General features: G+C 47.3%; 1 protein-coding gene across 3 annotated transcripts in view; it reads right to left on the bottom strand.

Moving 5' to 3' along the window:
* Positions 1-9031: 9031 nt before the first annotated feature.
* Positions 9032-26877, bottom strand: part of TRPM8 (transient receptor potential cation channel subfamily M member 8) — a 112634-nt gene continuing 94788 nt past the window's right edge. For 2 of the 3 annotated variants that reach the window (XM_083154576.1, XM_083154575.1), the window contains 7 exons: positions 26440-26611; positions 24663-24840; positions 20045-20235; positions 17512-17608; positions 14866-14899; positions 12925-13002; positions 9032-10002 (listed from right to left, as the gene is read on the bottom strand). In XM_083154576.1, the coding sequence (XP_083010702.1) occupies positions 12952-13002; positions 14866-14899; positions 17512-17608; positions 20045-20235; positions 24663-24840; positions 26440-26611 (723 nt within the window). In that variant the 3' untranslated portion in view covers positions 9032-10002; positions 12925-12951. Of the gene's footprint in view, positions 10003-12924; positions 13003-14865; positions 14900-16286; positions 16350-17511; positions 17609-20044; positions 20236-24662; positions 24841-26439; positions 26612-26877 lie in introns of all 3 variants that reach the window. The other variant, XM_083154574.1, reaches the window with a different exon arrangement.

Here is a 26877-nt window from a genome sequence, read left to right as displayed (position 1 = left end):
AAAAATGTATGACACCAAAAGAAAGACTAAAGTCCAACTTTAAATGAGTAACTTAACTGCATGCCGGATATTATACAACATGGGCGTGCTTTATATGTACAATGTCACAGGAATACCCATAATAAACAAAGTTACTAATGTGATAAACCCATGATACCACCTATGTGTATGTGTATATATATATATATATATATATATATATATATATATATATATATATATATATATATATATATTGGATTAAATAATTCTGAAAAATAAATCTATTTAAAAAAAATTATGCTGTGACTTCTTAACGTGTAAGATTAATATTATTATTACTAGTAAGCCGCTCGAAGCATATGCTTTGAAAGCTAGTCTGCTACTTTGTGATTGCCTCTGTGTTTATGCATGTGTGAGAGAGAAAGAGATGTAGTTTCACTCGCTGCCGCCAACAGATAGTAGTGTTTCAGAGACCCACATTCAGACACTAGACATATATATATATATATATATATATATATATATATATATATATATATATATATATATATATATAATCCTGTGTACCGGCTCTCCGTCTAAAGTCAGCTGGTGCGCCGGGTGTCAGCACATAACACTCGTCGGAGCGAGTGTAAAGACAAGGTAGCAGGGGGGGTGCTGCACTCACGGCGTCTTGTTCAAATAAATACAAGACTGCTTGTATTTATTTGAACAAGACGCCGTGAGTGCAGCACCCCCCTGCTACCTTATATATATATATATATACTGTAGATGATTATTATTATTTACAGTGTCTTATATAGCGCAGCAGATTCCGTTACAGTGTCTTATATAGCGCAGCAGATTCGGTTACAGCGTCTTATATAGCGCAGCAGATTCCGTTACAGTGTCTTATATAGTGCAGCAGATTCGGTTACAGCGTCTTATATAGCGCAGCAGATTCCGTTACAGTGTCTTATATAGCGCAGCAGACTCCGTTACAGCGTCTTATATAACGCAGCAGATTCCATTAAAGTGTCTTATATAGCGCAGCAGATTCCGTTACAGGGTCTTATATAGCGCAGCAGATTCCGTTACAGTGTCTTATATAGCGCAGCAGATTCCGTTACAGTGTCTTATATAGCGCAGCAGATTCCATTACAGTGTCTTATACAGCGCAGCAGATTCTGTTGCGCTTTACAATTGTAGACAGTGATAGAACAAACTGGGTAAGAACAGACAGACTTGGAGGTAGGAGCTTACAATCTATAGGTTAAGGCACCCATACATTAGTCCGACTTGTCCTAAGGACAAGTCGGACCTGATTTCCCCCTGCAGCTCCCCGGGAGGGGGACACACGATTTGGCACTTGATGTGCCAAGTTTTGCAAATGATACATCGCATGCGATGTATCATTTGCAACTCCCGGGGAGCTGCAATGTGGAGCGAGCAGGGGGGCCGGGGACATCGAGGTGGCGGGCAGGGGATGCTGCAAGGCGGCTGGGGGGACGGACGCACGCTGCTAGTAGTGCGGACGCTGCGGGGGACACAGGCGGCAGTAACATAGAGCCGGGCGGAGGGAGCCGGGAGCTGTCAGTACTGAAAAAAAAAAGCCCATACAATGAATGGGCAGCCTGTGGTTGGCTGAGCGCTCTCTCAGCCAATTACTGACAGGCTGAGAGAGCGCTCAGCCAATCACAGGCTGCCCATTCATTGTATGGGCTTTTTTTTTTTTCCAGTGCTGACAGCTCCCGGCTCCCCCCGCCCGGCTCTATGTCACTGCCACCTGTGTCCCCCGCAGCGTCCGCACTACTAGCGGCGTGTCCCCCCCCCTACCCGGACGGAGCATGACAGCTCCCTGCTCCGGCTCCCCCTGCCGCCCCCCTCCCACGCCGGCGTCTCCCGCCCCCCTCCCTCGCCGGCGTCCTCAGAGTCCCCACGGCTGCACATAAGATTTATCTTATGTGCAGCCGGTCCAACGTCCCGACTCTGACCAGATGCGCACGGGACCGCGCATCGGGTCGGACCGGGTGTCAAAACCTGCGATTTGGTCCGATTTCACTGCCCGATCCATCTGGATCGGGTGAAATCGGGGCCAAATCGCATAGTGTATGGCGGCCTTAAGACTTTAGCATTTGAAAGGGAGGGGGAAAAGGGGATTTTTACTGCTGCACTGCTTCACTATCAGTTCAAAGGCAATTTTGAAGAATATTGAAAAGATCCACAATATTTTATATATTATAACTCTGTATAAGTACTGTGTGTAGGTGCTCCCAGAGAGTAAAAAGATGCAAGTACAAGGAAAGAGAAAGTACTATCTAGTATCCATATCTATATCTAATCTTTAGGTAATTCAATAAAGTGGCATAAACGGTGTAAGTACTCACCATCACATACATTGTCAGTCACACATATGTAAGGATACATCTCTATGCTACGAATGCAGAGTATTGACCACTAGACCAACAGCTACACACACAGTGACACTACTGTACCTGATCATAGGCTTCTTGCTGTGACCACACAAGCACTGCACCTGCCTGGTCAGGTAGTATAATACACCTGGTGTAAAGTCTCCGCCTCCTGCCCAGCCTTCTGTCACTAAATGGATAAGTCTCCAGGGTTGTTCTCTACATAAAATCCACATAACAAGACTTCATGTGTCAGCTATACAGCACAGACAGACAGACAGACAGACGCCTTGCACACACCTATTACACTGCAAACTGTTTTTGATTAAATGTTCCAAAAAACATTAGTTCCATATACTGTATTGCAATGTGTTTAAGTGCAGAGTCGCAGACGAAACGCATTGGAGTGTAGATCCATTTGCCTTAGCCCAGTTGGACTGGACTCAGACGTCTCCTTAGAATGCAATCAGAGAAGCTGGTAATGTGTATTAACAACATGCATTTTCTACATATCATGCAATATATTCGTATACAAATATATTTATTGGATTAATACAGCATACACGAAAAACAACAAAATTTGCAGAGAATAAAAAACATGGGTACTTGTTTCCTAGCACGGCCACAATCACGGGCATCGTGTGCCTTAACTTTAAGGCACACGATGCCCGCGATTTCCCTTGAAAAAACCACAACTCTGGTACATCGCGTCGGTTGTGTGCCTTAAGAAGGCACACGACGCGACCGACGCGATGCCCACGATTTCCCCATAGGCTTCAATGTTAAAATATTTAACATTGAAGCCTATGCGATGGACCCGATTTGTCCATAGGCTTCAATGTTAAAATATTTTAACATTGAAACTGAGTCCATTTAACATAGCAAAAAATGGGAAAAGGCCCAATATGGGCCATTTCTCATTGGGTATGGCCCCGTCACGATTGACGCGAACCCGAAGCGTGGCGAGCGCAGCGAGCCCACGAGGGGCGGCGGTGCGCGTCCTCCGACCTTTTCATTCCCCTACTATCCACGTCGGCGTGGAGTTGAGAATAGATTAGTGTGGCGAGCGTAGCGGATACCTTCACAGGTATCCTTGTCCCCTCACGGGCTTCACAGCTGTCCGCGTCCGCTCGCCACGCTTCGGGCTCGGTGGCTCGCTGCGCTCGCCACACTAATCTATTCTCAACTCCACGCCGACGTGGATAGTAGGGGAATGAAAAGGTCGGAGGACGCGCACCGCCGCCGCTCGCCACGCTTCGGGTTCGCGTCAATCGTGGGGGTGGCGGCCACAATGGGGGGGCCATTATTTTTTACACACTTGACGGGGCCATACCCAATGAGAAATGGCCCATATTGGCCCTTTACCCATTTCTTACTATGTTAAATGGACTCAGTTTCAATGTTAAAATAATTTAACATTGAAGCCTATGGACACGATGGACCCGATTTCTCCATAGGCTTCAATGTTAAATTATTTTAACATTGAAGCCTATGGAGAAATCAGTACATCGCGTCGGTCGCGTCGTGTGCGTTTTGGTATGCACCCGACGCGACCACCACGATAGAAATCGTAGTGGCCGTGCTAGGAAACAAGTACCAAAACATGATGCTTAGCTATAAGTGCCAGTGAAGCCAAAGCAGTATAGTGTCCTTTCAAAGCAGTATAGTGTCCTTTAGTTAGAAATAACCAGCGCTGGTAGCAATGTACATAGTTCTAGCTTACAAATGCTGATGTATAAGAGAAGGTGGATAACAAGGTTAAATGATAAAACGCGTTTCGTCTGTCTGGGGACGACTCTGAAGAAAATGTAATGAAGATAGAAGTCATGTACAAAATATAAGACAGATTAGCCTTTAAGAATTAACATCTGGAATGCAAACTGGTCTTCTCTAACAACACCAAACACTGTATTATTGGCATTTTACCCCACTCGCCCCACTATCTTTGATTTTATTACACTATTGTTTTTTTTTTAAATATGTATTGATATACTGAAACTGTGAGACATTAACCATATCCAAAATAGACACATACCAGACAGACCACTAAAGGGTACCCCCTCACCCTTACCCTCCTCATAGCACCCCCTCACCCTTACTCTCCTCACAGCACCCCATCACCCTTACTCTCCTCACATTACCCCCTCGCCCACCTCACATCACCCCTTACCCTCCTCACAGCACCCTCTCACCTTTACCCTCTTCACATCACCCCCTCACATCAACCCCTTACCCTCCTCATAGCACCCCATCACCCTTACTCTCCTCACAGCACCCTCTCACCTTTACCCTTCTCACATCACCCCCTCACTCTCCTCACATCAACCCCTTACCCTCCTCATAGCACACCACCACCCTTACTCTCCTCACAGCACCCTCTCACCCTTACCCTCCTCACATCACCCCCTCACTCTCCTCACATCAACCCCTTACCCTCCTCATAGCACCCCATCACCCTTACTCTCCTCACAGCACCCTCTCACCTTTACCCTCCTCACATCACCCCCTCACTCTCCTCACATCAACCCCTTACCCTCCTCATAGCACCCCATAACCCTTACTCTCCTCACAGCACCCTCTCACCCTTACCCTCCTCACATAACCCCCACTCTCCTCACATCAACCCCTTACCCTCCTCATAGCACCCCATAACCCTTACTCTCCTCACAGCACCCTCTCACCCTTACCCTCCTCATAGCACACCATCACCCTTACTCTCCTCACAGCACCCTCTCACCCTTATCCTCCTCATAGCACACCATCACCCTTACTCTCCTCACAGCACCCTCTCACCCTTACCCTCCTCACATAACCCCCTCACTCTCCTCACATCAACCACTTACCCTCCTAATAGCACCCCATAACTCTTACTCTCCTCACAGCACCCTCTCACCCTTACCCTCCTCATAGTACACCATCACCCTTACTCTCCTCACAGCACCCTCTCACCCTTACCCTCCTCACATCACCCCCTCACCCTCCTCACATCAACCCCGTACCCTCCTCACAGCACCCATTGCCCACCTCACATCAACCCCTTACCCTCCTCACATCACCTCCTCACATCAACCCCTTACCCTCCTCACAGCACCCCTTAACCCTTACTCTTCTCATAGTATCCCCTCACCCTTACCCTTCTCACAGTACCTCCTCACCCTTACCCTCCTCACAGCACTCCTTAACCCCTACCCTGCTCACAGTACCCCCTAACCCTTACACTCCTCACAGAAACCCCTCACCATTAGACCCCTCACTCTTTTCTTACTCACAACACTCTCTAAATCCTTACCCTCCTCACAGTACCCTTTCATCCTTACCCTTATCACAGCACCCCATCCCTCTTACCCTCCTCAATGTACCACCTGAAAATTGTGCCCGTGCACTTGTAACTTTGTATAGCAGCGGGCATAGTAGTGGCAGCGCTGGTGTGGCATGCTGCATTGCACTGTTGGGGGCACTCCACTGCTCAGGCTCTGAATGATCAGCATTCTCCTGGTCTCCAGTAGAGGACAGTGCCATTCCCAGGCACCTGGGAGAAGGTTCACTCAGGAGAATGACAGCTCGGACAATGCATGACCCCGGAGCATCAGCCATGGTTTCTGCACCTGAGAAGTCTTAAGTCAGGAGAGGAGAGCAGTGTTACTGCATAGAAAGTGGTATATAGACCTTAGTGACATGCAGGGTACAGAAAGGGAAATGTGTAATATTGGAGTAATGGCTGTAGTAAAGATGGGAATAATAGGATACACACAATGCAAGAAGCAGAGCTAGTGAGAGAAATACCCCGCTGCTGGCTGCACTCTGTAGAGCTGTGAACTCACACTTGGCTCTGTCCAGTACGGGGGGGCAGTGCTACATGACTGCACTGGCCGGGGGGGCGGGACATGAAACCCTGCCCCCCGGCCCAGACGCCACTGAGCGCCGGGCAGCAGGGAGGGAGCGCTGGGCAGCAGCGGTCAGAATTACACGGAGGGAGCGGAAGGCAGCGGGAAGGAAGCGTCGGGCAGTAGGGGAGGGAGCGGAGCGCCGCACAGCAGCCGCCGGGTGCTACATGACTGCACTGGCCGGGGGGAACATGAAACCCTGCCCCCACGGCCCAGCCACCACTGAGCGCCGGGCAGCAGGGAGGGAGCGCTGGGCAGCAGCGGTCAGAATTACACGGAGGGAGCGGAAGGCAACGGGAAGGAAGCGTCGGGCAGTAGGGAGGGAGCGGAGCGCCGCACAGCAGCCGCCGGGTGCTGCATGACTGCACTGGCCGGGGGGAACATGAAACCCTGCCCCCACGGCACAGCCACCACTGAGTGCCGGGCAGCAGGGAGGGAGTGCCAGGCAGCAGTGGCCCGAGTTACATGGAGGGAGCGGAAGGCAGCTGGGAGGGAGTGCCGCACAGCAGCCGCTGGGTGACATGGAGGGAGAACCGGCATCAGGGAGTCTCATCATCTGCTCCTCCGGCGCCCACCACAGACCCTGCTCCTCCAAGCCGCCGCGGGGTCTGCCGCACGGTGGTTACGCCACTGACATTAGCATGCTAGTCAGGGCATCTGGATTATCAGAGAGTTGTACCCATAATATATGTGGTCTCCAACTGGAGGTGGTCAGAAAGAATAGGGAAAAATGACATGGGAGGAGTACGTACAAACCTGCTGTTATAAGATTTCTTGTGGGATCTACAATGGCTGATAATCTGAAAGCTCTAATGGGGAAGTGCCCATAAGGGACTCAGGTTAAAGAATCAATAGTCAGTGGGTAACTGCAGGGGGCGGTGGTAGAATAAATATATATATATATATATATATATACACCACATGGAAAGCCTGTTTTTGTCCCTCTGGGGCAGATTTATTAAGCTTGGTGAAGTGATAATTTGGCTGGACTTTATCACCGGCCAATTAGCTCCTAACTGTGAAGTTACAGGCTTGGTTTCAAAAATGAAAGGTATGAGCTGATTGGCCGGTGATAAAGACCAGACACTTCATCACTTCACTGAGCTTAATAAATCTACCCCTCTGTACCTTACCTTGTAGGAGACACTCAGCACTGCCTCTGATTAAAAACCCTCCCATAATGAGGCTGCTGCTGTCCTCCACGGGCCTGAGAAGAATGTGATGAGCTTCACCAATCAGAGCTCAGCACAAGCCTCTCAGCCTCTGACATCTTGTGCAAAGTATAATGCACTGCACACTTGTCAGTCAGTGTACTTCAGCTCCCGATGCTCAGCACCATTAATCATTGTTACATAAGCAGACAGGCAAAGCTGCAGCACTGCCCCACTCCCATGCACAAAACCTTTAGCTAAAAAAAAAAGTTTTAAATACATGTCATTCACAGGGGTGGGCATAGAAAAAGGGGGGCATAGGGGTACTGAGCCCCCCTTAATCTGGCCCTGCCTGGCAGCAGTTATAGCATTGTATGGTGATGCAGCAAGATGCGTCTATTATAAGAAGGTGCCTCCTGCTTCAGTAGTAATCTTACCTTAGGATGCTTCATTGGTGGTTTGCTGCAACCGATGTGCAAGTTGTCTATCGCAGAGATCCCTGACATCGTTCCTACCCATAAAATGGCAGCAGCTTGCCTCTGTTTCTACTAACTGTCACTTTCCCAAACTCCCTAGCTGATGCACAGCTGTAGTCATTACTAACTGTCACATTTCCCAGATCACCTAGCTGATGCACAGCTGTAGTCATTACTGTCACATTTCCCAGACCACCTAGCTGGTGCACAGCTGTAGTCATTACTAACTGTCACATTTCCCAGACTCCCTAGCTGGTGCACAGCTGTAGTCATTACTGTCACATTTCCCAGACTCCCTAGCTGGTGCACAGCTGTAGTCATTACTAACTGTCACATTTCCCAGATCACCTAGCTGGAGCACAGCTGTAGTCATTACTAACTGTCACATTTCCCAGATCACCTAGCTGGTGCACAGCTGTAGTCATTACTAATTGTCACATTTTCAAACTGCTGCATTTATTCGTGCCTGAAACATATAAACTGTTGATAGATCTTGAGAACGGGCGGCGGACGGGTTCCAGACAGTCAGGATCCCGACAGTCGTTTACCCGACGTCGGGATCCCGACTGTCAAAACGCAGAGAGCCGGGTGCCCGACATCAACCTGCTATTTTCCCTCGTGGGGGTCCACGACCCCCATAGAGGGAGAATAGAATAGGTGGCTCGAGTAGTGAGCCACCGTGCCCGCAGCGTGGTGAGCGCAGCAAGCCCGCAAGGGGCTTAGTTGCACTCGCCATGCTGTCTGACTCCGGGCAGTCGGGATAATGACTGTCAGGATCCCGACTGTCAGAGTCCATACCACACCCCTGAGAACAGGTTTAACCACCCCAGCTTTAGTGCATTCATCCAGCAGATGAGCTGAATATAAACTACACTTAAGGGGACAACGGCTATTCTCTCATATCAATCACGCCCATTCTCCCGGTTCATGGATTCGTCTTATTCTGCGATGATGATTATTATAAGGGAAGGATGACATGCATCTGTAATTAGTAAAATTGTTTTAATTTCCTTTTTTCCACATTCTAAATAAGGAATATGTAATTCTGGATGCATAGAAATTGACAACCATATTTTTGAATGACATTTATTGATTAATGTTACAAGAGACAAACATGACATCACAAATAGAACTTATACTGGCTCATCTGTAAAAGACCTAAAGCTCTACATAATGTGGTATATGTCACCAATTCTGTTACTGAGGCAGAACTAGACATCTCCCAATAGGCTGGATATATTACACTTACCTAAAGACATATCTGGACAATAGGACAGATAAATGCTATACATTGGAAATAAAAAGTGATGTAAACATATGACAGCGGTCTCGGATTCTGTGTGATAGGCTGGCATAGAAACATAGAATTTGACGGCAGATAAGAACCATTTGGCTCATCTAGTCTGCCCATCATTCTCCAGTTGCTCGTAACACTGCTACATGTACTGTAATCCCCCCATCCCTCTCGGTCCACATCCTATTGGTTCCCCATATAAGGAAATAAGCAAGACCATGATTTCCAGTCAAATTAGTTTCATTGTTTTGAAAGCAAACACTGGGCCAGATTCAGTAAAGCAATGAAGCAAGTCATTGTGTGTCTGGAACAAGGGGAGCAAATTCATTTATTTTGTTTCTGTGCAGGGTAAATACTGTCTGCTTTTGCATGCAGCCCACAGATGTTTTATAGCTTTATTTTTACACTGCAATTTAGATTTCCGTTGAACAAACACCACCCTAACTCTCTCTGCACATGTAACATAAGCCCCGCCTGTAGTGCAACATGGTTTTGCTCGTTTGCACTTTCTTTGATTTGCTAACAAAGATGAATCAGTCTTATTCATAAATCCTTGGATGGTACTTCCTTGTTTTACAATACAAATTACAATTTTTGGATATAGGTTCATAACTAATTACCAGTCACCTATCCCATATTATTACCGGACCTGGAAACATTAAGGCTATGTAATAAAAGAGGTATAGCAATGGTGTTAAGTATAAACCTCAGGTAAGAGAGAACGAGGCAAGAAAAGCGTCCAGAGGTGAAGAACATTTCTGAGATCGCTCTGCCCTTGTCTTCTGGAGAAGCTGCAACCTGGAAGGATTGGAACAATGGGGATTTCTGGATAGAAAGGAGGGAGGGAAAGATGGAGAGGATGGAGGGACACGGAGAGTGATAAAAAGAAAGTTAATGTTTGGCGGGGTCACTTGTCTCAGTGAATATATCCCTAGCTGACGACTTTGTGGGACTCACCTCTGAGAGGTTCTAGAGGGGGTTTGGGCTGGGGGGGTCCCTGGGGCCACTGCGGTAAGCATGTCATAAATTGTATCCTCTGTGCCCCATTTCAGTTGCAAAATGCAGCGATTTGCCGCATTTTGTAATGGGAGGCGGAGCCATGATCACACAATCAAAGCAAATTGCCCCACTTACTTCACTGCAGAAGTGGATAGGATGCGTGAGGGGTATCAAATCTAATCTGGACAGCTCCCTTATATACAAGAGTCTCCAGGTCATTTGAACAGTGGCTATGTATGAATAAATAACCTATAGATTTTGTACTTTTGCAGCTAGTAATAGGAATATAGTGTGATCTTATTACATTTGAGATTTGTAGACGATCCCTTACTTGATATGAAAGCCTGAATCATTAGTGACTGTCCCTAGGACTATAGGGAATGCTGTGAAATGGGTGTTAGACAGCGTACATAGTGGGGCAGCCATGAGGAGGCAGTCAGGTTGATTCAGGAGAGCTTAGGGTTAGATAGGGTTGAGATAAAGGAGGTTGGGGTTTAGGCTGCGGCAGGGGAGGGTAAGGGGTAGGCTGGAGGGGGGGGGGGGTTATGGGAGGGATAGGCTACTGGAGGGGAGGGGTAGGGGTAGGCTTCCAGAGCTGACTGTTAGAGTTAGGCTGCAGCAGGGAAGGATTAGGGCAAGGCTCTTGGAGGGAGTGATAAACTGCGGGAGAGTATAGTTAGGATTAGGGTGCAGCAGGGGAGGGTTGCGGTCAGGCTGCAGGTGGGAGATGGTTGGAATTTAGGGTGCGGCAGGGAAGGGTTGGGGTTAGGCTGTCATGGGAGATGGTTGGGGTTTAGGGTGCGGCAGGGGAAGGTTAGGGTCAGGCTGTGGGTGGGAGATGGTTGGGGTTTAGGGTGCGGCAGGGGAGGGTTGGGGTCAGGCTATGGGTGAGAGATGGTTGGGGTTTAGGGTGCAGCAGGGAGGGTTAGGGTCAAGCTGCAGGTGGTAGATGGTTGTGGATTAGCCTCCTCTGCCTCTGCCCCCAGCAGTACAGTGTGCCTCCTGTACTCCCCCCCCCCCCCCTTGCAGTCACAGCGGAAGCCTCTCTTTACATCCAGCAGCCTTCTAATCACCTTCCCCTTCCCTCGCCATCGTGGCCCCAAGTGCCTTAATGCATCCCAGCACTTCAGCAAAGTCAGCCCACCCCCGCTCACCTGGGCTGTTGCTTGTGGCATGCATTCGGGGAGCATGTTGTCAGAGCCTGTTATGTCCCTGCAGCAGTCACCAGTAATGGAGACTGTGACCAACGATGGCAGGGAAGTGCTGTTGGCGCCGTAAACGGCGCCGGTCTCTGGGGAGAAGATGCCACCGGGAGAAAGGGGAGCCTCGTATTTACAATCAGGGAGGGAGGAGACGGGCCTCTCCATACTCCAGTCATGCGGCTGCAGCTGCTCTGTATCTAGAACCTTGGCACCATGCACTAGTATGGCACCTGCACTGTGCACTCTCCCTTTAGGTTAGCGCTTAATGTCTTTGCCCTGCACTTTTGGCTGGGGTAGGACAATTTGTCACACCCCCCACCCCGGCCTTTTGGCTGGGGGTCTCTTTTCTTATTTATTTCTTTTCCCTTTCACGTTTGTCCCTTTTCACGTGTTCCGTTAGTTTTGTCACATTATTCTGGGCTGTGTGTACGACCCTTATGGGCTACCCTCTCCCCACGTACCAAAGCGCTCTCCTTTGGGGGAGAGCTGCGGTCTCTGAGGGCGACCCTGAGCCGCAAGGCTGAGGGAAGGCTTGCAAGGGTCTCTTCAAGATTCGGCGCAGAGGACCCACCCGCCATAAGCCTTCCGAGGGTTGAGGGAAGAGGCTCGCTCTGAGCTTTGGCGAGGAGGACCCACCGATCCCTATTTTCCCCTCCTGGGCCTTTTGGTTGAGAGCGGTTAGGGTAGTAACGGGGCCTTTCTCATTTGGGAGAGGATCCATGTGTATGTACACCCCCTATGCACGATTTAGGTCACTGCACTGGGTGTTGGAGCACCACTCGGGCTCCAGATAAAAATTTTTAAAATGTGACTGCATTTATGAATTGAACCAACCAAGGGGTATGAATCAGTGACAAGGGAGGAGAAGGGAGACAGAGGAGAAGTGGCCCATGGCAACCAATCAGCTGTTCTGTATCATTTATATTATGCAAATAATAATAATAATATAATAATAATATGCAAATAATAGATGTTACTTCAGTGCTGATTGGTTGCCATGGGCCACTTTACTGTGATCTGTTAGGTTATTGCTTGTGTACATGGGAGACACACTGGGCCTCATCCAGGTCCTGAAGCATTAGCCGCACATGCCGCAAAGTACCAATGTTCTGTACTGTACACATGCACCGGTCCCATGCATGTCCAGTACGGGTCTGTGATGTCAGTTGACTATGGCATCAGACTGTCAGTAACTGACAGTCTGCAGCTATTGAAATGTTGGGATGGAAACGTTCTCTGTTTCGCAAACCCACAGTTGCTGGGAGGGACAGGGCCCAGGACCTCTGTCCAAGGATAGAGATTTCTAGGCCTCATTGTTGGATCTGCGGTTACGCAACCCCATGGGTCAGCCAGCCAGACGAGGGGTGCACAAATGATCCTAGGATGCAGTTCGGGATGTATACGGAACCGCTCACCTGCAATTTGGGCACTTTTTATGGAATCGATCGCAGCAATCACAGGAAGAGTGCCCAAATTGCATGTAAATCGCCCTAGCGTATGGGGACCATTCAAGCAAACACATTCATGTTAGTGATAAGTCACTTACCCTATTGCTTCCCCTGAGCACAGGACGTCACTTTATCTTGCCACTTATGTCTTTCACTAATACTTTCAAGTCATTTAACTGTGGAGAGACGAGAGCAGATACCATTAGGAGAGAGTGTAGGGAAGTGAGGGAGGTATGGAACTGCGTACTGTGTTATGGGGCGGACAATGGCTTGGCACATGAAGATATGCTATGGGGTTCCACAATATGTGCCTAGCTCTGTACCAGACTAATATATGCGCCAAGTTTATTCCAGGCCATATACCCCCACAGTACATACAGGGCCGCCACTAGCATACCTCCCAACAGTCCCGATTTCAGCGGGACAGTCCCGATTATCAGGGCCTGTCCCGCTGTCCCACCCGCGGTCGGCAGTGTCCCGCGGTGAGGGGGGGCTGTTGGGAGTCCCTCCTGTCGGCTGCTAAACAACGGGGAATAAACGATGTGCGCATGCGCACAGCGTCTATTCCCGCAGCCAGGGTGCTGGGGGCATGGCTAGAGGCTCACAGAGCCTCTGGGTCATGCCCCCATAGTGGTAAAATGGGGGCGTGGCCTCGCGGGAGAGCCGCGAGTATAGGCCACGCCTTCGGCGCGAAGGAGCTGAGTCCCGCATCGACGTTGACAAAAGTTGGGAGGTATGCACTAGTAATTTTGGGGTTTCCGGGACTGACCTTCAGTCCGCCCCCCCCCCCCCCCTCCCGCACCCCCCACCACTCCCCCGCTACCGCACAAAACCCCCCCCTGCACCCGCACCCCTTCCCCGGAACTGACCTCCGCAGACCTCTCGGCGTGAACACACACAGGCATAGGGCAGCCTGCAGAGCGCCAAGCCCCTCTGTGTCCTAGGCTCGGCGCTCTGCAGGCTGCACTGTGTATTATGATATAATAATCCTGCTCACATACATGAAGGAACATGAGTAGCAATACCAAGTATAACGGAAGGGGTCCGAAGGCGATCTCCGAAGGACAGAAACCTCCCATGGAACAATAAGGGAGATTTAATATATAATATTGCACTTTACAAATGTGCATTCACTAGAAACAGGCAGCAAAGAGCTCGGGGAACGTCTGATTTGTGCGAGTTAATTTACATTTTCAGATGCAAGTAGTCTCTGTATTGTGTATTACTCCATAGCGCACAATTGACTGAATATTGGCCAACTCTCTGATTCAGCAAGGTTCGCTAAGCAGCAGTCGCTCGCTGCTCAGCCAGTCCATAAGCACCGCCCGCCGCCCAGCAGAATGCCTTCCCCCACCACCAAATCCCCTCGGTACCATGTAGGGTGTATCCAAACACATCCCCTCGTACGCGGCGAAGGGGAGAGAAATCATTTGAGGGTCACCACACCATAGAGGGGGGGTGGGCACTGACGTCATGCGATGTCAGACGGCCGCCCCGAGCAGGGAACGCCATGCCTGCGTCCAAAGGGGAACTCCCAGCATTTTTATGGAGATGTTCCCCACCCCCTGCCCGCCCCCAGCCCTCCCCGCAGCGAATGTAACTAGCCCACGCTGTTTGGCGCCAGGGTTTGCACATGCACAAACCCCGACTGTCAGGGCTGAGGATAAAATTGGATTGCTACGAGTTATCCTGAATCAGCCCCTTTATTCAGTGAAACTCAGCACTGTTCATTTCTTTTCTCTGTAGCTGACTTCTTTAGAGGGTTCTCTTACACACCCCTCAAGGGCAGCAGATAGACAGCGCCCAATGACTCGGTTTTGCTTTATTGATGAAAAAGATACTCTCTGTATCGTGTGGTGTGAAAAGGATGCTCTCTGTATTGTGTGGTGGTAACAAATGCTCTTTCCATGTGTGAATCTGCTTCTATTCGGTTGAACATGCACCAACTGCACACAAGCCCTTGTATAGCTATAGACATGAATGATGCAGCTGCAATACAATAGTCATCGCAGTACAATGAGACAGAGGCTTTGGGTTACCTTTGCTTCCAACTGCTTAAATCTGTGCTCCATCCTGCCAGGAAGAAAAGACAAATTGAGACAAGACAATTTGATAATCGTTTGACATAGGCAATTGGGAGTAGAGCAGACACTTATACCCCTTTCCAACTTAAAACTCAGATCCAGCCCAGGCAACTGGTAACACAGAATTCAAGTCATGTCACAGGAGCTTGAAGCCCCATTCACACCGCAGACTAAACCTTGCTTATTGCTGGGGCTCTGCTGGGCTTGGAGATGGCATCATGGTCCTCCATAGGATTTTACCAAAACCCATTCGCACTTCATCTGTCCTGGGTCCTTCCTGGGTCTGACAGTGGTAGGATTCCTGAGTAATTATCGTATTGGGACCCTTTTACATGGAGCCATGACCCACGTTGACCCGGCAATAACCCAGGTTGGAAATGGGGCAATACTAAGCAACAGTTGTGTATGGGGTTTCAAAACTACCAAATTCAGTGGTTAGGCTTGAAGGCTGTATATCGGGCTAGCCAAACCGGTCCTCGAGATCTACCAATGGTCCACGTTTCCCAGACTCCCTAGCTGGTGCACAGCTGCAGTCATTACTAACTGTCACATTTCCCGGACTCCCTAGCTGGTGCACAGCTGTAGTCATTACTAACTGTCACATTTTAAAACATGCTGCATTCATTCCTACTATAATTCCACAGGTTGCCTGGAAAACCTGCACCGTTGGTAGATCTTGAGGACAGGTTTGGCCACCCCTGCTGTATATGATATACAGCAGGGGTTAATGAGCCAAAAAACATGTTATGGTAAGACATAGGGCTAATAACATGCAAAAAAAATGGGTGTGGTCTAGCTCCCACAGGCCACACTACATTTTAAATCAGTTGTGGCCTAGCTTCTAGCAGCACATTTACATACCTCCCCACCTTTGTGGTTTTAAAATCGGGACCTGCCAAGCCAAAGGTGCGGCTGGCTCAGAAAGGGGTGGAGCTTCACACCGGTGGGTGTGACCTCAGACAGTGGGGGCCTGGTCTAGCGCTGAAACCCCTGTTTTCATAATTTTTGTATGCGTGCCTAGCGCTCTCCTAGCAGCTGGGCAGCCCGCGACTCTCTCCCTGCCGTGCAGGAGCCGCATCTCATTAAGAAAAGAGCCACAGGTTGGTCACCCCTGATATACAGCCTTCAAGCCAAACCACTGAGTTGTCTATTCAGGAGACTGGATGCTGCAAACTCAAACCAGAGATACAACCACAATTACACACAATGATGTGTTTAATTGCAGCTGTATCTGCATACAACGTTATGCTACAGTGTTTTTCTGCAAAACACTGTAACATAACAGCCTCAATTACAGAATTTCGGCATGCTTCAGAATATCGTCATGCCTCATATCATTTTAATCAGCAAGCTCTGCTTGTGTGTCCAATGCATACCTTTGTGAACAAGATGGATTTTCCACTGAAAAATGTTCAACAATGAAATGTACAGTACATGACCTATTTTGAGAGATCAAAGTATATTTTTGATTTTTAAGGTTAAAAATAATTTTAGAAATGTTTACTTGTTGCAAATGTGCTGTTATTGTGTACTTTTAATTTCAGCATTGCCAAATACAACTCACCCAAAAAAAAACCCTTCTCTAATTATGTCTGACATTATAGATCTGTTTTGTGTGAGACTCTATAAGATCAGTCGAGTTGGATGTTTAACATGGGGGAAACATGTGGATCTCACTTTTTACCAGCGGCTCTTGTTCTGAGTAGAAAACATCCGAATTTTCATGAACTCAGATGCTATTACTTTGGCCAACTTTTAAAATGTCTGACTGTCAGAAAATGGGACATTTCCCAAAATTGGAGAAAACTCTGATCACGTTACATCCTCGTTGGCTGAAGATTATTAGATGAATCCTTGTGTTAAACATCTTACCAACATAACCATATACAGATGTAGCACCCCTCTTGCAGGGGCTGGCGATTCTATCACCAGGGGCGCGCGTGCACGAGACGCTCGCATGCCCTGTGGCAATGGAGCTTGCCCCGGGTCCCCGCCGCCTCCAAAACTGTCACCGCTGGTCCTTCACACCGCCACGACACACACACCCCCCCTCCGAACCCTGCCCATCTCCCTGAAGCGGAGACGGGCAGGGTGACGCTGCCCAACCGCCGTGATACTGGGACACGTGTGTGACGTACGCGCGTCCCAGTCCTGACCGCCAGCGCTCGCCAGAGGAGAGGATCTGGCGGGCGCCGGGATTGAAAGAGGCCAGCTCCATCTGTACCATATAACCAATGGAGGCTTCAGAGGAGGAGCTGCAGCACAGATCAAAATTCATATAAGGAAGTCACACCCACTGCCCCAACTGCCATTCTAAACATACTCACTGACAGTTTCCTATTTGAATTTTGAACTATGCTGCAACCCTGCCTCTGGAGCCACCACTGCAATAACAGCCCCAATGGGAACTGGCTTAGCGCAAAACAGTAAGATCTCTTACAATTTGGCCCTCCTGTATGGTGGAATTAAAAAGCGACTTGTCCCTCCTATAGTTATGTGTAATAATAGACATTTAAAGGGACCATATTAATTATTATTTTCTGTTTTCCAACTGTAACTTTCTCTACCCCACCCCCTTCCCCCACTGCAGAGGACACTTACTCCATGGTGTTGTTTGCCTGGCTGATCAGTTTTACCAGGTAATTCTCCTTCATTACAGCTTCCCAGGACAAGGTCTCAATATCCTCCTTCTTAAAGCCTAGAGACACAGAGTTCATTACATTCAGGACAAAGTTATATATAGAAACATCACATGCTCACACATATGTAATTAGGTCATTACAATATATAAAAGCTTCAAACTTTTATAGAACATCATACACCCCGCCCACATGTATCTGACAGGTAAGTATATAATAACATCATACACCCCACCCACACGTATCTGACAGGTAAGTATATAATTACATCACACACCCCGCCCACATGTATCTGACAGGTAAGTATATAATTACATCATACACCCTGCCCACACGTATCTGACAGGAAAGTATATAATAACATCACACACCCCGCCCACATGTATCTGACAGGTAAGTATATAATTACATCATACACCCCGCCCACATGTATCTGACAGGTAAGTATATAATAACATCACACACCCCGCCCACATGTATCTGACAGGTAAGTATATAATTACATCATACACCCCGCCCACATGTATCTGACAGGTAAGTATATAATAACATCACACACCCCACCCACACGTATCTGACAGGTAAGTATATAATAACATCACACACCCCGCCCACATGTATCTGACAGGTAAGTATATAATAACATCACAAAAACCAGCCCACAAGTGTCTGACAGGTAAGTATATAATAACATCATACACCCCGCCCACATGTATCTGACAGGTAAGTATATAATAACATCATACACCCCACCCACACGTATCTGACAGGTAAGTATATAATTACATCATACACCCCGCCCACATGTATCTGACATGTACGTATATAATATCATCATACACCCCGCCCACATGTATCTGACAGGTAAGTATATAATAACATCACACACCCCGCCCACATGTAACTGACAGGTAAGTATATAATAACATCACAAAAACCAGCCCACAAGTATCTGATAGGTAAGTATATAATTACATCACACGCCCCGCCCACACGTATCTGACAGGTAAGTATATAATTACATCATACACCCCGCCCACATGTATCTGACAGGTAAGTATATAATAACATCACACGCCCCGCCCACATGTATCTGACAGGTAAGTATATAATAACATCATACACCCCGCCCACATGTATCTGACAGGTAAGTATATAATAACATCATACACCCCGCCCACATGTATCTGACAGGTAAGTATATAATAACATCATACACCCCACCCACACGTATCTGACAGTTAAGTATATAATTACATCATACACCCCACCCACACGTATCTGACAGTTAAGTATATAATTACATCATACACCCCGCCCACATGTATCTGACAGTTAAGTATATAATTACATCATACACCCCACCCACACGTATCTGACATGTACGTATATAATAACATCATACACCCTGCCCACATGTATCTGACAGGTAAGTATATAATAACATCGCACACCCCGCCCACATGTATCTGACAGGTAAGTATATAATAACATCACACACCCCGCCCACACGTATCTGAACGGTAAGTCTATAATAACATCATACACTCCGCCCACACGTATCTGACAGGTAAGTATATAATAACATCATACACCCCGCCCACATGTATCTGACAGGTAAGTATATAATAACATCATACACCCCGCCCACACATATCTGACAGGTAAGTATATAATAACATCATACACCCCGCCCACACGTATCTGACAGGTAAGTATATAATAACATCATACGCCCCGCCCACACGTATCTGACAGGTAAGTATATAATAACATCATACACCCCGCCCACACGTATCTGACAGGTAAGGATATAATAACATCATACACCCCGCCCACACGTATCTGACAGGTAAGTATATAATTACATCATACACCCCGCCCACATGTATCTGACAGGTAAGTATATAATAACATTGCACACCCTGCCCACATGTATCTGACAGGTTAGTATATAATAACATCATACACCCTGCCCACATGTATCTGACAGGTAAGTATATAATAACATCATACACCCCGCCCACATGTATCTGACAGGTAAGTGTACAGTATAATAACATCATACACCCCGCCCACACGTATCTGACAGGTAAGTATATAATAACATCATACACCCCGCACACACTTATCTGACAGGCAAGTATATAATTACATCACACGCCCCGCCCACACGTATCTGACAGGTAAGTATATAATTACATCACACGCCCCGCCCACACGTATCTGACTGGTAAGTATATAATAACATCACACGCCCCGCCCACATGTATCTGACAGGTAAGAATATAATAACACAAGTATCTGAGGGCGGATCACTGCCACAAGCAGCAAAAGAAAACTGCAAATTTTCAGACTTTATTGATGAATATTCCCCAAATTATCCTCAACCTGCTTCTATGTAAATGAACCCGAATACCAGAATTGTTTTAATAAACTACTGAATGCTGAATGGCTAGACAGGCGCTGTGATATCTGCGGTGGCTGTAACTTACAGCAGGGTGTTGGCGGAGGTTCTTGTTGTTTACAGCAACAGCTGAATATCTTCCTTAGTAACATAAAGAAGTAAGCAATGATGACAAAGGGGAACGGGATGGTCAGCCTGTTGCAGTACTCCTGGACCAGGAAGTAGCGCTGGAACTTCCATACTTGGTCATTGTTCTCCTGTACTGAGCCCACTGTGTATCTGGTAGGAGAGGAGACATTGGGGGTTATTCTAGTTCAGTCGCAAAGGCACAATCACTCACTAATGGAAAAAACCATGTGCACTGCAGGTGGGGCAGATGTAACATGTGCAGAGAGAGTTAGATGTGGGTGGGGTTTGTACTTGAAACTGATATCTATATTGCAGTGTAAAAATAAAGCAGCCAGTATTTCCCCTGCACAGAAACATTAAAACACCAGGAGTATCTAACTCTCTCTGCACATGTTACATCAGCCCCACCTGCAGTGCCTTTGTGAGTGAACTAGAATAACCGCCATTATGTATAGCACAAATTAAACACTTACTTCAGAAATAACCAGCTTTATTATACTTAATTACTGTATTTAAAACAAATATGAAAATATAAAATTTTGCAAATAATCTTGGAATGCCATGGTTGTTTATGCAAACCCACTAGTATTACTATCCATTGTAGTGGGTTGGGATTGGATGGGTAGATTCCATATATTGAGAGCACATGCATTGTACTGTATCTATATTTAAGTATCATTACCAAAGGCTGTAGCATGAAAGGCTGTGTGCAAAGTCTAGCTGCATGCATATTATATCTAAGTGCACATTTATCAAAGTATGATAAAAACTGAAGCGTAATTGTGGCGTTATACCGGCGAGAAACCAAAGTGAAACAGAAGGATAATAATATAACTCTGAAAACTGAAAGACAACTTCCAGCAAATAAATGTGAGTTCACTGCAACTTTACATCATTCACCTCCCGAATGTTTAATCTGAATAGTCATGACGGATCCCTCACACAGCGCTGCAGTAAGAAGCCCATAGGCTTCTGCAGGGAATCGACAGCTTTTGGGGGACAGAGCATACAAAAATGCGGTAAAAAGCCCAATAACAGGGTTTTTACCGCATTTCTGCTTTAGAGAATCTCCCCCTATGCGTCCTGGCTCACTTTCTCTCTTCAGACATTCCCTCCATTATCTTAGGTGAATTCAACATACCAACTCATATCCCCAAAGAATTCTCTTCCTCTAAACTCCTTAATCCCACATCATCACTTGGTCTCTCCCAATGAACCTCTGTATCCTACCAGGTCAGTAGGAACTCACCTGATCAAGTCTTTACTCACTGCTGTAATATTTATGACTTCTACAACTCCCCAGTCTCTGACCATTACCTGCTCTCTTTTAACTTATCCCTCTTTTCGTCTCCATCTTTACCTACCAAGGTTCCCATCATTAAGCATAACTTTGAAACCATTGACATAGTTTGCGTATCCTTTCTGCTTGACTCACTTCTGTCTCCTATTCTCTCTCTCTCCTGTCCTATCTTCTGTTCTTGAATCTGTCCCTCAAGCGACCATTATTCACCCTCACAGATCAACACCGACACATCAAATGCAGGAGATATATGCAAAAAGGCTCACAAACTTCTGAGGGACCGTGGGGGAAATCATGCTCTAAAGCAGACTTCCTCCATTTTGAATTTATGTTCTCATCCCACAGTACTGCCCTTTCTTTCTCTAAACAGTCATACATCAAGAACCTCATCTCATCCCAATCTTTGACCCCCTGGTGTCTTTACCACCATCAGCTCCCTAATCTGCCCACCCCCACTTTGACTCACTTCCTCTTGGCCGTTGATTTCGCTACATACTGTACTTCACATCCAAAATTTACTCCATACATCAGGACATCTCTCCTTCCGTCTTTCTGACCTTTTTTCCTCCTACTCCCTGTTTGACCCATTTCAGTCTGGCTTCTATCCCCTCCGCTCCACTAAAACGGCCCTCACTGAAGTCTGCAATGACCTCCTTGCATGCCATACTACTCTATGCTTATTCTTCCTGACCTCTCTGCTGCTTTTGAGTTTTGACAGCATGGACTGCCCTCTTCAAATCCTTTACTCCCTTGGTCTGTGTGATACTGCTTTCTACTGGCTATCTGTCAGAAATCGTGGCAAAAGCGTGGGCGCCACCACAACATTTGCAGTCACATGTCAGATTCTTCCAATGATTTCCCTGTGACCTTGTTACTCTGACCTGTGCACTTGATCATGTGATCAAGGTGTGCACAGGTACTTCCTGGGGAAATTGATGCTGCAACTTGCAGCCAATCACAGACAGGCAGGGGAGATATAGGTCAGGCCTCCGGCACTTCCTCCTTGCATTAAACAACTTGTCTAATCCCTGAGTACTCCCCAGAAGGCAGCGTTCTGGGTTCCAGGTTCCCTGTCCCAGAGTTACCTGTGAAGTGCACCGGCTGCTGCTGCTTCTGATGATTATACAAGAGCTCCCTGGTTACCCTTCCAGCTAATAACATCCATAGCTTCCAGGAGAAGAGGTCTGAGCTTATCCAGCTTCCACCAGCAGAGACCACCATTGGTTCCCAAGCTATATACCATAATCGACTCCCTAGTCGACACAGGCATCTACTCTCAAAGTCTACACAGTTTATCCACGGCCCCCAGGCCGTTACCATCTTGGCTCCCAGGCAATCAACAACCATCTCGGCTCCCAAGCCATCAACACCCATCTCGGCTCCCAGGACATCAATGTCTACCTTGGTTCCCAGGCCATCGACATTCCTCGGCTCCCAGGCTGTTGACATCCCTCTGGCTCCCAGGCCATCAACATCCCTCCGGCTCCCGGGCTGACGACAAGCCTCCAGATCCCAGGCCGTTGATATCTCTCCAGCTCCTAAGCTGAAGCAGTCCACAACTCCCAAGCAGACACCATCGACAGTTCCCCAAGACCACTCATTCCACGGCTCCCAGGCCGGCACAGTCTCAAGTTCACCAGCACTACCCATCACTTACCATACCTTAGTGATTGGCCAGGTAGGTGTGAGGTACTCTGTCAGAGAGCTGCGACCTGTCCACTGAACGCAGCAAAGCCAAAACCTACTTGTGGGGGTCCCTGGTGAAAACCATTGGTGGGGTTAGACTCCGCACCTCTATTTAGAGTCGCATCAAATCCCCCCTAGCTGTGTCCTCAGTGCCCAGTGCTCTATGGACTGTCCATACCTCAAGCCTCCCGTGTTCCAGTTCCCTGACCCTTCCACTGGCTCACTGCTGCCACAGCTGGGGACACCAGATACCCGAGCCCCGACACTATCTTTCTCTGACCACTCCTCATGACTTCACACCCAGGCACTGTTCTTGCACTTCTCTTTTTCTCTCTTTATATGTCCAATATCACCTCTACAGTATGCTGATGATACTTAAATCTACCTCTCCTCTGCTGATCTTCCTCTCTCCCCCAAGTAAGCTGCCTTGGAGTTATTCATGATTCCGCCCTCTCCTTTAAAACACACATTCAGCACCTATTACATCTAATAGAAAATTCCAAGATCAGACCTAACCAGTATGCCCCCAAGACCATTATCCACTCATTAATCATATCTAGATTGGGCTACTGTAATCTCCATCTATCTGCCCTCCATGACACTCTATTCTAACCTCAATGGTGCTGCCTGACTCGTCTTCCTCTCCAAACGTACTGTCAGGAACCACTGGCATCTCTCCGGGTGAGTTAGGCACCAAAAACAGAGTGTCTGCCGTACGGCACCATTTTGGTGCAGCCCAGCCAACTGCCAATCCGAAATAACCGAGAACTTTAAAGCCTGAGAGCTGATTCCAGACAGATGCCAGTACGACGCTGTTTATCCCCTGTTAGGATTGGGTCCTGAGCTCCTGATAGTCGGCTATTTCTTCAAGCTCCGGTCTAGTTTCCTGGTTAATCCTTCTTCTTCTCGTCGTTGTTCTTTCACCCTGAAATACCTAGCACTAGCAGTCTTGGTTTATGAGTAAAACTTACATCCGTCCTGCGAGAGTGTGACGATGCTGACGTGACAATAAATCACCATTTATTGTCACGCCTGCATCATCACACTCTCGGTCGGCTTCCCAAAATTCCACCGATATGATATTTATTAGTCCTCCTCTTTTCTCCATGAAGCCCTACACCGGCTCCCCTTCACCTTCCAAATCAAATTCAAGTTTCTCACACCTACTTACAAAGCCCTCACCCATTCCTTTCCCACTTATATCTGACCTTATCTCTCTTTACACGCAGCCTCTCCTGCCAACTGGTTACTTCATCCTACTGTAATTTTGTCTCCAAGATTTTGGCCATTTTGTGCTCCCTATCTCCAGAATTCTCCACCTCTCTTCAAAACTTTAAACAGGCTCTCAAGACCCACATCTTTATTAAACCCAGCCATCTTTCATCCTAACATTCTGTTTATGCTTACTTCTACCCAGTGACCTATCTCCTGGTGCAACTATCTTTAATTACCATGTACTTGTCCTAAATTGCCTTATACTAGTCATTGTTTTCTTATTTTTGGTCATTTATGTTTTATGTTAGACGCTGCAGAACCTTCTTGGTGCTATATAAATAAATAATAACAATATATACAGTACACAGTTACTCACCCAAACATGGCAATAAGCAAGTTAACAAGCAGGATGTTGGTGGAGAGCATGTAGATACAGACCAGGGGGATCGTGATCCATTCGGGGAATCTCGGATGGTTGTCACTATCCAGCTCCACACACAGCGGTTTTGACTCATTCCCAGTAATAGTGCAGTGATCAAAATCAATAGTGGTGCCTAGGAGGAGGACAGAGGACATCAGCGGTAATGCTGGGACTGTAAGGGAACTCAATCAATGCATTTTGCAGACCCAGCCGTGTTATTAATTAATTGAACTATAAATATTCCTGTCAGTTTTTAATTACATTTTAAGATTTTCTTGAAGGGATTATGTCACTGACATGAATAGATTGATAGCGGAGAACAGACCCATCATTCAATTATATTAAAACGTGATGATAAAATAAGATTACTGAATGTAGAATAGTATGCCATGTTCAGAGAATCGGTGCTGTGGGGAAAGGTAGTGGACAGTAAAAGCAATTACATCTAATGCAGAAGCCAAGCAGATGCTTAGGGCCCAGCAGGTCCCAGAGGGCCCAATGATTGGGCCCAGCTGAATCACGCCATTTCTGAAAATCTTTATGTGCTGGGCTGGATCAGAACATTTTATATGCAGATAAAAAAAAAACGCACTTTTTATACAGTGTATAGGCACGCTAGATATAATTTTAATCAGCAAAAGCTGCTTGTGCATCTAGTTAGCATGCCAAAGTGCATAAGATGTATTTAGCAGGACAAAAATGGAAAACATTGCATGTGCAGTACATGTCATCAAATGACAGATCAAAGCACATATTGAATTTTTAAGGTTAGAAATTATTTTTAAAAGGTTTATTTATCACAAATGTACTCTAATTTTGTACATGTAAGTTCACTTAAACATGGCTGATTCTAACTCGCCCAAACAAACCTGATTTAAAGATACAAACTTGGCTCCCATTACATTGGCTGAGTTGTATGTTTAACATGGGCAAAACATCTGGCTCTGACTTTTTGCCGGCGGCTCTCATTTGGAGCTGAAACCTTCCCTGTGAGTGAATCCAGACAATGGCCCTTATTCTGATCGGTGCGGCCCGATCAGAATATGCGGCCGCAACCGTGCAGGCGAATCCCCGCCTTCCATACGGATCGCCACCTGCCGTCCGTACGCGGATATGTGGCGATCCGCATGAAATTGGACGGGGATACGCCTCCTCCGTCTTGGGAGCAGCCCCTGCATTCGATGGTCGCCGAACATCAAATGCAGGGCCGCACGCTCCACCAGGTCCCGCCACACAAGACCACACGGACACTTGTCCGTGTGAAATCATGTATGGGGGCGGGCAGCTGACATCCGGCGATGTCAGATGCCCGCCCCTTACCCACGCGTCACGGCCTCATTACCATGCATACGCCCCGCGTTTGCATGGGAACGCCCATGAAACGGGGGGCGTATGCATAGGGTAATGAGGCTAAGTAGCCCCTCACGCCCCTCTACGCCCCCTGTGCGGCGTATAAAGAATCCGTGCGCAGACGATCAACATCGGCGGTCCGTCCGCATGCGGGAATATCCGCACCGATCAGAATAAGGGCCAGAGTAACATTGACCGGGGGAAAATTGGGTGTTTTTTATTTTTTTTTTAAATCAGAAATTTCACAAAAATAGGACAAAAATAAAACTTTTTATATCCCGCCCAGTATTTCCATTCTTGCTCTTTTACAGAACGCTCCTCACTGTCACTATTTCCTTCTTATACTATATAAACAGAAATGGAAGAGTGGAAAAAGGATTACCATCCACATCAGCAATGTATTGCCCAAACACAGCCAGGTACGGCTCGTATATAACAGAGCGAAAAATCCATTCCCACCGATGCTCATTCCATCTCAGGATCCCCTGACGAGCCACTCCAAAGGCAATCACCCAAACAGCGAAGAGGAAGAGGAAGAAGAAGACATCGATAAGCTGAGAAAAAAACAGACAGTAAATGTGACCGATATAAAGGAAGACACTAAAATGAAACACTTACATGATGTAACCCTAATGTTATTACGGGTACTTGTGTATTTTGGCGGCGCCCCCGATGTCCGTCGTACGACGAACAGATCGCATCGCATCGCATGCCATGCACCCGATGGCATGCGATGCGATGCGACGCGATTTTGACCCCCTATACGACCAAAAATCGTATAAGCACCCTAAAGGGTGCTTTTGAGCACCCAAATGGGTGC

The sequence above is a fragment of the Crinia signifera genome, chromosome 7 (assembly GCF_055691185.1).
Source record: "Crinia signifera chromosome 7, ASM5569118v1, whole genome shotgun sequence".
In the NCBI taxonomy this organism is placed as follows: Eukaryota; Metazoa; Chordata; class Amphibia; order Anura; family Myobatrachidae; genus Crinia; species Crinia signifera.
This window is presented reverse-complemented; position numbering and strand designations above follow the sequence as displayed.